The sequence below is a fragment of the Chiloscyllium punctatum genome, chromosome 42 (assembly GCF_047496795.1).
Source record: "Chiloscyllium punctatum isolate Juve2018m chromosome 42, sChiPun1.3, whole genome shotgun sequence".
In the NCBI taxonomy this organism is placed as follows: Eukaryota; Metazoa; Chordata; class Chondrichthyes; order Orectolobiformes; family Hemiscylliidae; genus Chiloscyllium; species Chiloscyllium punctatum.
This window is the reverse complement of record NC_092780.1, coordinates 31,529,022-31,541,604: the sequence shown is the minus strand read 5'-3', so window position 1 is coordinate 31,541,604 and position 12,583 is coordinate 31,529,022. Positions and strand designations below refer to the sequence as shown.

The 12,583-nt window shown below is 39.7% G+C and overlaps 2 protein-coding genes across 4 annotated transcripts in view; one reads left to right on the top strand and one right to left on the bottom strand.

The window, feature by feature from the left end:
- Nucleotides 1–927: 927 nt before the first annotated feature.
- On the top strand, nt 928–9,955 carry LOC140465871 (HIG1 domain family member 1A, mitochondrial-like). 2 transcript variants are annotated; one of them, XM_072561742.1, is made up of 4 exons: nt 928–1,048; nt 6,896–6,997; nt 8,018–8,152; nt 9,677–9,955. In XM_072561742.1, exons 2-4 carry the CDS (start codon nt 6,904–6,906, stop codon nt 9,739–9,741), a joined length of 294 nt encoding a protein of 97 aa, XP_072417843.1. In that variant the 5' UTR covers nt 928–1,048; nt 6,896–6,903; the 3' UTR covers nt 9,742–9,955. The 2 variants fall into 2 exon arrangements, with proteins under 2 accessions (XP_072417843.1, XP_072417844.1); XM_072561743.1 differs by lacking the exon at nt 928–1,048 and having other exon boundaries at nt 6,869–6,997.
- Nucleotides 9,956–10,103: 148 nt separating this feature from the next.
- The window catches only part of eftud2 (elongation factor Tu GTP binding domain containing 2), a 50,520-nt gene continuing 48,040 nt past the window's right edge, over nt 10,104–12,583 (bottom strand). For both annotated transcript variants that reach the window (XM_072561741.1, XM_072561740.1), the window contains one exon: nt 10,104–10,419. In XM_072561741.1, the coding sequence (XP_072417842.1) occupies nt 10,324–10,419 (96 nt within the window). In that variant the 3' untranslated portion in view covers nt 10,104–10,323. The remainder of the gene's footprint in view (nt 10,420–12,583) is intronic.

Here is a 12,583-nt window from a genome sequence, read left to right as displayed (position 1 = left end):
AAGAGATTTGTCTCAGGTTGTGATGATTCTTCAAAGAGCCTTTTTAATATGTTTGTTCATGGTTTGTCTAAGGCTGGTGGGACTAACACTAAACCACAATAATCACCTGCACATACTGTTTATTGTTCGTCCCTCACTGCAGTGGAGAAGGTGACGGTGAAATGCTTGTTTCATCCATGGCATTCTGTTCAATGCAGGTGCATCCACACTGCAGTTAGGGTGGAGAGTCCAGGAGTTCAGGAATATTGAACCATGTCAGGATGAAGGGTGGCTGGGAGGAGAACTGATTGCAGGCGTCGCTGATCATGTCCCTTGGGATGGTTGTGGTTAGGCTTTGCAAGACCTGATGAGCTCTGATGAAGAGTCATCTTGACTTGATAGGTTAGCTTGCTCTCTCTCTCTCCATGGATGCTGCCTGACCTGTTGTGATTTCCAGCATTTTGTTGTTTTCTGCACAGATTCCAGCATCTGCAGTAATTTTGCACCTATAAGGTTGGGGAGAAGCTGCCTAGGATCACCAATACCTGAAAAATGAACTCTTTTTTTTCCCCACAGGCGTTGATGTGCCGAATCTTTCCAGCACTTTCCGTTTTCCTTAAAGAGGCACGAACTACCTGACCTGCACAAATCATTCGCACCCAATTTGTTCTGCAATTCTGATCAACATCCTCCGTATAAAATAGTACAACACGATTTCTACACAAATTAAAGACCAAGTTCACTTGCGTAATCAGCAGAATTGCCTTTTGTATACAAGAGGCGATGCAATAATCATTTACAAAATGCAAAGCACACAATGTCAACATTGCAGCGTCAACTTCAGAAGCCGGTCTTAACAACACCAAGTTCCTCAATTCAACCCATCCTTTAGCAGGTTTTTCGCTGAACTCTGGCGCAATCAAACATTTACGATATCTCATTAAGACATCGATTTTCCATCATCGGCTTCTTGTAAATCTGTCCAACCCGGAAATGCACTAAGTAGCTTGACTGTAACAAGTGGAGCAGTAGCACCGCTTTTTCTAAGCAGGGCTGATTTCCGAATAAGGTAATGTCTGCAAAGATTAAACTGGTATTTAATGTTTAAGACATTGTTGATCGATTCAGGGTAGCTTGTAGGTTGTGAAAGTCACTTAAACAGCGGCTTTTGAAATCTGATGGATTGTAAAAACGTCAGAAGTGGGCCTTGGGCCGGATTGAATGGTTAGTGCAACAGCTGAAGGTGGGTCAGTTTGGAGCTCGCCCCGACCACTGTCAAAACGGGATTACGCCGTCTGCTGTAACCTCAGGACATCCCTCGGTGCGAGAAAACGATCAGCCATGTGCAGATCGTTGGCTGCCTGACCAACGATCAAAGATGTGCAGGCCAGGTGAATTGGCCATGCTAAATTGTCCGTAGTGTTAGTTAGGTAAGGGGTAAAATGTAGATGTAGGGGTATGGGTGGGTTACGCTTCGGCGGGGCGGTGTGGACTTGTTGGGCCGAAGGGCCTGTTTCCACACTGTAAGTAATCTAATCTAATGATCCAGGCGTCCTACTCTGTGTGAGCTAGAGCTATACTTAGCAAAGAGCACATATAAAACAATTCTGCAAAATACTGTCTCATGGTAATTTGAGAATTGTGCTGTCCAACCTACTGATGTACTTTAATCCTGTATGAATAACAAATTAAATCAATGTTATAGTGATGTTCTTCAATCTTAGCATTACTTCCAGCTAGATTTATTTTTTCTTATTCCTGTAATTTGGGTGTTCCTGCAAGACCAGGATACATTGACCTTTGGATGGTGATGTTGAGCCAGTCTTTCAGCTGCTGCAGTGTGTGTGTGTTAAGGTGTTCTATCAGCACTGAGTTAGCAAGCTCCAGAATTTGGACCAAATTATGAAGAGAAGGGTGAAATATATCCAACTCTGCATGCTGTATGACCTGCAGTTGGTGTTTTCTAGGCGACAGATGTTCTAAATAAGTCTTTGTGAGTTGCTGCAATATGTCTAGCAGACACTACACACTGCGGTCATTGTTACTAAAGATGCTGGACAATGTTTTATTCACTCCTGGGAAATGGCTGGCCAGCATTTAGTGCCCATCTGTAATTGCCCTTGAAGTGCTGGTGAGCTGCCTTCTCAAACCACTGCAGTCAGCGTGCTGTGGGTAGACCCACAATGCTCTTAGGGACAGAATTCCAGGATTTTAACCCAGCAACTCTGAAGGAATGGCAATGTGTTTCCAAAGTTAAAAATCACACAACACCATTTATTTGGAAGTACAAGCTTTCGGAGCGCTGCTCCTTCATCAGGTAGCTAGTGGGGCAGAATTATAGAACACAGAATTTATATCGCCAGTCACTTGCAGGGTGTGGTGTTCCATGTATCTGCTGCACTTGTCCTTCTAGTGGAAGTGGTCATGTTGCAAGTGCCATCTAAGGATCTTTGGTGAAATTTTGCAATGCATCTTGTAGATAGTTCACACGCTACAGAGTGTTGGCGGTGGAAGGAATACATTGTGGATATGGTTGCTTTGTCCTGGATGGTGTCAAACTTCTTAAGTGTTATTGAAGGTGCCTTCACCCAGGCAAGTGGGAAGTGGCTTCTTCAGGAAGGGCTTATGCCCGAAACGTCGATTCTCCCGTTCCTTGGAGGCTGCCTGACCTGCTGTGCTTTTCCAGCAACACATTTTCAGCTCTGATCTCCAGCATCTGCAGTCCTTACTTTCTCCTCGCAGTATTCCTAGCCTCTGACCTGCTTTTGTGGCCACTGTAATATATGGTGAGTCCAACTGAGTTTCTGAGCAATGCTAACCCCTAGGATGTCAATAGTCAGGGTTTCAGTGAATGGTAACGCCACCGAATGTTGAAGGCAGTGGTTATATTGTCTCATTGGAAATGGTGATTGCACAGCATTTGTGTGGAAAAATGTTATTTACCATTTGTCAGCCTAAGTATGGATATTGTCCAGATCTTGTTATATTTGAATTTGGTCTACTTCATTAACTCAGCAGTCACGAGTAGTGCTGAACATTGTGCAATCATTGGCAAACATCCCCACTTTTGACCTTATGATGAAGGGAAGGTCACTGATGAAGCAGTTAAAGATAGTTGAGCCATGGGCATTACCATGAGGAAGTGCTGCAGAGATGTCCTAGAGCTTTGATAACTGACCTCCAACAACCACATCCGCATTTATATGTGCCAAGATGACTCCAATCAGTGGAGAGTTACATCCCAATTCTGGTTTTGTTGGAATTCGTCAAAGTTGGCCAAATTGTCTTAAGTTTCTTGAATGTTGAAGCTGCACTCATCCAGCCAAGTGAAAAGTGTTATGTCATAATCCACTTTCTGCCCTGATGTTGGGCAAGCTCTGCAGAATCAGGAAGTGACTTGCTTACCAAAGAACAATGAGCCCCTTTCCTACTTCTGTAACCACAGTATTCATAAATAATTTTTAATCAACCTGTTCAGGTGTGTTATAACACACCTGTGGTTCGGACTGGACTTGAACAAAGGTCTCAAATTTACCACTGCATTGCAAGAGCCTTCTACAGTATTCATATTGTACAGCCAGTTAAGATTGTAATTAGTGGTGACAGTCAGAATGTTGACAATAAGTGATTCAGAAAAGATAGTACCCAAAGGGAAATGGTTACCTTCATTTATTGAAGACAGTCATTGATTGGGACGTTAGCAAAGATGTTACTTTTCTCTTAGCATCCCAAAGTATTATATAATTAAATAACCATTTAGGAAAGCTAATAGACTGTTCTAATTTATTGCAAGAGACATTGAGTACAAAAGTAGGGAAGTTATGCTTCAGCTGAACAGGACACTTTTGAGTCAAAATCTGGAATACTGTGCACAGCATTAGTCACCTTATTAAGGAAGGCCGGAGACAGTTCTGTCTAGACGTACTTGAGGTGGGTGCCTTGTGAGGAAAGAATTATATCTGCTAGCATTTAGAAAAGTAGGAGGCAACTTGATTGAAAGATACAAGCTCCTGATGAGCATTGACAGGATAGATTTGCAGAGGATGTTTCTTCTTATGGGAGGATCTAGAACTCGGGATCAATGTTTAAAATTAGGGGCTGTCCGTGTGGCTCAAGGGTCTTTGGAATGCTTCCTTAAAGTGGTAGAAGCAGAGTCCTTGAATAGTTTAAAAGCAGAGATAGATTCTTGCTGGGCAAAAGGGTGAAAAGCAAAGAGAAAATGATTAGTGAAGACAAATGTAGGTTCATCAAAATCAGAAATCAGAGAAATTAAAATGGGGAGCAAATATGGCATATTTTAGTTTGGCCTTCACAAAAGAGGACAAAAGACCTAAAAATGTTGAGGAACACCCGCTCGAATGAGACTAACTTGGAAATAAATTGCCATTCCTTCACAGCTGCTGGAAATCAGTACTAGTAGGGAAACTGATGGGATTAAAGGCTGCCAAATCCCCAGGATCCAATAATCTACATCCCAGAGTACTTAAGGAAATGGTCCTAGAAATAGTGGCTGCATTTATGGTCTTTTTTCAAGATTCTATAGACGCTGAATCAGTTCCTATAGATTGGAGGGGTAGCATATTGAATAAAGGAGGCAAAGGGAAAACAGGGAATTATACACTGGTTAGCCTGGCATCAGTATAGTAGGGAAAGTTCTAGGGTCCAGTATAAAAGATTTAATAGCAGAGCACTTGGAACAGTGACAGAATTGCACAGTGTCAACTTGGATTTATGAAAATGAAATCATGCTCGACAATTTTACTGGCATTTTTCAAGGATGTAACTTGTAGAGGTTACAAGAAGGAACCAGTGAATACTTGAACTTTCAGAAGGCATTCGACAAGATCTCCCATAAGAAATTAGCATGTAAAACAAAAGCACATGGGATTGGAGTAGAGTACTGACATGGACATAGAACTGGCTGGCAGACAGGAAACAGAGTAGGAATAAACTAGTGTCTAGTAGGTACAGCAGGGATCAGTACTGGGACCCCAGCTATTCAAAATCTATTAATGATAAAGTTTGCAGTCAACACAAAGTTGGGCGGGAGGGTGACCATGATGCAGAGATGCTTCAGTGTGATTTGGATAAGTTGGTGAGTAGGCAAATGCATGACAGATGAAGTATAATATGGATAAATGTAGCAAAAACAAGACAGATTATCTGAATGGCGATAGATTTGTAAAGGGGGAGGTGCATTGAGACCCATGTGTCCTTATACACCAGTTGCTAAAAGTAAGCATGCAGGTGCAGCAGGCGGTAAAGAAAGCAAATAATATGTTGGCCTTCATAGCAAGAGCACTTGAGTACAGAAGCAGAGATGACTTGCTGCAATTACAGGGCCTTGACAAGACTACACCTGCAACACTGGGTGCAGTTTTGGTCTCCTTATCTGAAGATGGATGTTCTGGCTATGGAGGCAGTGCAACAAATGTTTACCAGACAGATTCCTGGGATGGCAGGACTGATATATGATGACAAACTGGATTGGTTAGGACTATGTTCCCTAGAGTTTAGAGGAATGAGGAGAGATTGCACAAAACCAATAAAATTCTAACAGGACTAGACAGAGCAAATATTGGAAGGATATTTCTGATGACTGCGGATTCCAGAACCAGCAGTCAAAGTCTAATGTTAAGGATCAGGCTAGACCCTCTCAAACCATTTTGAGGATGTAGCCCAGATCCTAACTTTGCTAGCCATTTTAAGCAGATGTAAAGTGGAAATTTCAGGAGGGAGATGCAGCTGGTCAAACCACTTAGTTTTAAACAAAACAGAATTTATTTACAAGATTACCAAATGAAACACAAACAAGAGAAACAGAATAAAGAATAACTTAACCTATCCAAAAACCCAACAGATTACCTCAATTTAATGATGCTGTTCCAAATACTTGCAACAATGCTCATAAACACCCCTTGGCACAAAAGGTAAAATCAGGGTCTTACAGGAGAGAGAGGATCAGCATGGACCTGCTTCTTTGGGTCCAGCAGCTTCACAACTGAACCCACACCAAACCAGAGAAAAGCTGAGCTGAGAGAACTGGCCACTCCCCTTTCATTGTACAATTTTTTTTCTAAATTTGAAAGCCCTTTGACTGAGGCAGTATCTGGTAGCTATACTCACACTGGCCCTAAAACTCTTCAAACCTAGATCTCTTAGAGTCTATGTCTTTATGACCGCTCTGAGAAAAAAAAACAAGGACAACATAAACTTGTTAAAGGAGCAGCATCATCACACTAAGGATACAATGTAGGCCTTTTATGACTGAAATGAGAAGAAATTGAGAGTGGCAAGCCATGTGGAATTCTCTTGCATAGACCACTGCTGAAGCCAAAACATAGTGTTTCCAAAATGATAGATATAATTCCTTTTGTTAAAAGAATCTAAGGGTATGTGGCAAAAGTGGGAACAAGGTATTGAGTTGGATGATCGAACATGGCCAAGCCGGTCCAAATAGCCTATTCCTGTTCCCAGTTTTTTTATTAGGCAGAAATGCAGCTTGAGTTCAGGTTACCCTCTTTGAATGAGAAGAAATTTAATTAAATAGATGGAGTTCTTCTAGCACAATTCATAGTTAGCCTTAAATGTATAAACTGCAGACCTGACCCCTCTGAATTACTGTACTGTTTCAATTACAAGAACTACGAGTATTCATTAGAAGAGCTAATGAGACGTTTCATAAAATGATCTTGAAAGGGTGATAGAAAAATCATTAGCAATGTATCTAATGACTGTGCTTACATAAACTCTAAAATGTGAACATTTTCTCCTTGGAGTTTGGCATAAAGATTTGTAAAAATTCCAGAAATTTAGGTGGTGTAAATAAATCCAGATTAGACATGTATGTTTTTGAAAGTATAAATCATTCCATTTAATATAGTGCACTAAGATGGATTGTTATTTACTGCTGCAGTAGTGAACATGTCCACAGATACCACCCCATGGAGTTCCAAGACTCAGAGCCCAGCTTCAAAACTGATTGACAAGTCCAAAGAGTCACCTTTTGTTCCAATAGGTGAGTTTCTGTAGGTAATGCAAAGGTTAACTCTGTGTACAAATGGCTTATTAGTATGGTTTCTATTTCAATAAATTAAAAAATATGCACCAACTTTAGAGTGATATTAAGGAAAATGATTATTTTGATCAAAAAATAAAATAGTTAATAAATGTAAACATCTGAAATTTATGTTTCAATTATAAATGGTTAAGAAAATGTGACATTTAGGAGTGCCAATTAGAAGGGGAATATGGTGAACATAAAACACATTAAAATTGCAATCAATTTCTTCAGTATTTAACAGTATATGAAACATTGTAAGACTCTGTTCCTTTTGAACCTCAATTATGATTTTCAATCGAGTACTGTAACTGACTTTGTGCAGAAGTTTGCACGATATATGAAAGGCATTGTCTAATTTAAAAATCTGCTCTTCAGTGAGATCTAATTTAATTTTTTGTCTGCTTTCATCTAAGAAATAAGGTACTGCACTGCTTGATGCCACATGGAAAGCATTAGTGGGATTGGGTACTTGTATAGATCTTCCCCCATACCAGCATTATACAGCTTGTCAGTGCTGTGTCAGCCTATTACACCTCCAGGCCAAAGTGAGGACTGCAGATGGTGGAACCCAGAGTTTAGATCAGCATGGTGCTGGAAAAACACAGCAGGTCAGGCAGCATCCGAGGAGCAGGAAAATTGACGTTTGGAAAAAAGCCCTTCATCAGGAATAGAGGCAGGGAGCCTCCAGGTGGAGAGATAAATGGCAGGGGGGTGGTGGGCTGGGGAGAAGGTAGCAAAGAGTACAATAGGTGAATGGGAGTGGGGATGGAGGTGATAGGTACAGCTCCAACCAATACATTAATGGACAATGTAAACTTACAATTGGGTTGAATTTATTCTGAATAGCACCTGCTAATCTCTCAGTAGAAATGTTTTCAGACAGATGAATTGGCAGAATTCTGGGTTAGCAATGGACTTGCAACAACAGAAGTAATTTGCATGAAGAACTAAAACTAAAATTAACATTCACTACAGGCGTGACTGGATTTGCAGCAATAGTTGGATTGGGACTTTATAAACTGCGAACCAGAGGGAACACCAAAATGTCTGTGCACCTTATACACACCCGTGTGGCTGCACAGGCATGTGTAGTGGGAGCTGTGACCTTCGGTAAGTGTTTTGGTTTTCAGCGAAATTGAATGTGTTAGCAGGAAGGAAAACGTATTAAAAATAAAAATTAAAAGCTTCTCACGACCATTCAAAAATTGCTCTAAGGTGAATAAAGCTGATTCCAGAAAAGCAATCAGCACTTGAACTCACACACGAGGAAGCTCAGAGTAATGGAAGGATCTTGGGATGCTTGTTAAATAGGGTATTTAAGGCGGCATGTGAGACACTTGCCTTTATCAGGCATGGAGTTGTTTCCAAGAGCAGGAAGGCCATGTTGCAGCTGAACAGAGCTTTGGTTAGGCCACAGCTGGAGTAGTGTGTGCAGTTTCTGGTCATGAGACTATAGGAAAGATATCATTGCAACGGACATTCACCAGGATGTTGCCTGGGATGGTGCATTTCTGCTCTGAAGAACATCTGGATAAGCTTGGGCTGATTTCTTTACAGCAGAGAGGATGGAATGGGTATTGATAGAAGTATATAAACATTGAGGAGCTGGACTAGGTGAATAGAGCAGCTGTGCCCCTAAGTTGAAGGATCAATAACTTGGGGGCATAAAGTGAAATGCAGAAAGCTCTGAGGGGATTTAGGAAAATCTTTTATCACCCAGAAGTAGTGGGGATTTAGAGTGCACTGCCTGGGAGGTTAGTTGAGGCAGGTAAGCTCACAATGTAATAAGAAATCTTGTTTGACCACTTGAGGTGCCATAACAGTCAAGAGTATGTGCCTAGTGCAAGAAATTAGCATAATTTTGGTCATATAAACCTGGTGTGCCAAAAGGCCTTTTCTGTACTGTCTGACTTGAAAGTGAGAGTTAAATGATCCCAGTGTTAGTATTGACTATACAGAACTAACTTTATGTTTGCTGGTTTGATTACGGACCTCTTTTTTCCATAAAAGGCTAAGGTGAGCCCAAACTCATTTCTATCTGCATTAATGAATATGGGTCAACTGCAATAGTTAAAAGTAGTACTTCGATTATATTTTACAGATTATACAACAAACAGAATTAAGGATGAATTATTAGAGAACCTTGGCTTGGTACAATAGCTGTGGAAATTTTAGAAATAAATCCAATTGCACAATTTCATATTTTTGTGCATTTCTTCCAAAGCACTAATTTGTTCAGCTCATTGATGAGCCAGCTAAACCTTGTTCTGGAACTAGATGTTCATAATTGATGTCAGTAGGAATTTCTTTCACTGTAACCATTTCAACTGCTTTCTGAAACACAAAAAAAAATGCTGGAGAAACTCAGCAGGTCTGACAGTATCTGTGATACAGATACAAATACAAAGAGAAACAGAGTTAACATTTAGCATTCAACATGACTATTTAGTTGAATCGGTTAAATCGTGCCAACTGAACACATGGGACACTTGCCTTTAACAGTTGTGGCATATTTATGGTATTCCACAATTAAGGCACATAATTTTTATGTTCTTAGTACATGTATCCATTTTCTAAACTCAGCATCGAAGTCAAACAACTGAGTTCATGTCTTGTTCTCAACTGTCTTTGCAGGTGTCCTGTATTCCATGTACAAAGAATATGTGGTGAAGCCAAGAGAAGCAAATCTCTCTAAGTAAATCTCCTCACTGTGTTATGCTGCATATATTTATGTATTATTATTAATATCTCACTTGGTATTGAGATGTCTTGAAGCAATGACATCCTCACAAATGGTTTGACATGAAATGTATTTTTCCAAAGGTTGGCAGTTTCGTATTTTGCACACTGGCTTTTCTTTGCACTGAGAATTTTCTGTTCATTAATAAACAAAGGCAAAGTACAAAAGGTTAAGTAATTTTGTTTGGAGTCTGATTTTTATGCACAGCATACATGAACACCATGTAAAACTAAAAACTTGCTCACAAAGTCAAACCTATGCGAAATCCACCTGGATAGCACACCAATTCGATATTTTTTAAGAAAAATCCAATCAACTCAATTGGAAAACAGAGCTTTTTTTTTATTTTGGGATGTATTCTATTAAAAACAATTCACCTGCAAAGCTAAAATATAAAGTTCAGATCAGCTCACATTCAGGCTTATTCATTCCATATTGTACGATTTCAGCTGATGCCATCAGTGTGACTGAGCATACAACGTACAGAGTCCTGTGAGGGATGCAAGTAGTTGGTCCTTACTTGCAGAAACTGCTGCTTTCGTTATAAGGGATAATTGAGAACCACATCCTGCTTTGCAAGTTCCAGCAACATGGGATCATCGAAAAATTTGCTGATACTGACATCTTCACTGAGGCCCTGTTAATAAAGGAAGTAGCAACACTTATTAAGATTTATTTCTACCTGATACACTTAATATCTCAAATACTAAGAGGCAATACAAAGTAATCTCCAAAAAAATTCACTGAATAATTTCACTTAGTGGCATTATGTAGGTTGGGAATCACGAAATGACAGTTTTAACGTAAAATTAGATGCCACTTTTTTAAGACGTGAACTGAAAACAAAAGCCAGCAAATGTAATTTCTGCATAGTACTATGTGGGTATGACAGTTTCAGGAACTTTATTTGTTGTGATGTTATAAAAGATCGGATTCAAATTACAGTACAATGGCTTAACTCCCAAAGCTACACGGGCAAATTAGAGAATAGAAGTTGGCATGTTTCTTCAGTTTTGACACAAAGTCCAGCCCTAGAAATTGCTTGCCATTACATTGATATATCATAAGAAGGCTATCAAGGGCTTGAAAAATTAAAATATACTAGTGTCATTACCTTTGCATGGCCGTGCATTTATTTTAAATTGCTAAAAGTTGGGCAGGCAAGATATTCAAAGTCTTGAGAGGAGGGATCAGAAAATCATATTGTTTTTTTTTCTCTTTCTCCTTGAATGTGGAGGATAGTTCTGAAACCTATTGCATGCCCTCTAGAAATTCCTTTACATCTCAGTCTTCAATGGGTATCCTTTCATTCTGTAGTTTGAGACTCCCCCAGTGGTGGAAATATCTTCTCAGCATCTACACTGTCAAGCCACCTCAGAACCTTGTACTGGAAGATCAAGGCCCAAACCCAGGCTGCAACAGATTTAGAACTCCATGCTGAAAAGGACAGCTGTCTGGTAGAAAGCAAATTACTGTAGGTAGCATTAACTGTATTCTCATTCCATGGCTCTCTCCAATTACTAAAGCAATATATTCCAATAAACATTTACACTTTTAAGTTTGCACAATTTTCAATAGTCAAACATTTTTTAATGTTTGAAGAGAATTGCTAATACAATTAATTTTCTCCCATTAGAATTAAGCTCTGATATAGAATCATAGGGCTGGGCAGCATGGAAATAGACCCTTCAGTCCAACTCGTCCATACTGACTAAATATCCTAATCTAGTCCCGTTTAGAAGAACTTGGCCCATATCCCTCTCAACCCTTCCTATTCATATACCCATCCAGATCCTTTTAACTGTTGTAATTGTACCAGCCTCCACCACTTCCTCTGGTAGCTCATTCCATACACGCACCACCCTCTGCATGAAAAGGTTCCTTTTAAATCATTCCCCTTAAACCTATGCATTCTACTAACCTGGAGAAAACACTTTGGTTATTCACCCTATCCATATCTCTCATGATTTTATAAACTTCTATAAGGTCACCCCTCAGCCTCTGATGCTCCAGGGAAATAACCCCTACCTATTGAGCCTCTCCCTATAGTTCAAACTCTCCAACCCTGGCAACATCCTTGTAAATCTTTTCTGAACCCTTTCAAGTTTCACAACATCTTTCCTATAGTAGGGAGACCAGAACTGGAACAGATCAGAAAAGAAGGAGAAGTAAAGGTAAGAATAGTGGCAGAGAAGCAGAATATAGGCTTGGAATCTAGTATATGAAAAATAAAGCACAGGGAATAAAACCTCTGTTTATTCAATTTGCACCAAAGACATTTAATGGATAGATGTTCTGCCCACGTCTTCATTTATTGTGATTCTGTCTCTAGGGATGTCTTTACATACAAATCATCTCTCTTCAGAATAATCAAATACTTGTTATGTGTTCTGAAATTTCTGTAGTTACTTCAACCACTGGCTAGTTTTAAGAAGTTTTCCTATTGGCAGGAGGTTGAAGTAATGAACTAGACTGAGCAATATGTACAAAACATTATTTCCACACTGTCAAAATATGCAATAATCAGATTCTTCAGAATCTAACAGGAAATGTGGAACTTCTGTGGTCTGCTGTCTCACATGCTCATTGTGATTTATAAGATCTTTCATCACCTCTAGTTATGCCACCCATTTAAACTTCAAGCCAACAGTCCAAGATGTCAATCTAAAAGTTAGCAAAATTTCAAAACTCATAAAACTGAATGTTTGAGAGGTTAGATGGACCAAGAGTTTAAGAGTCTCACTGTAATTAATAATCATAGATATCTTGTGTTGGTTTGCAATCAAATAGGTAACTTGATA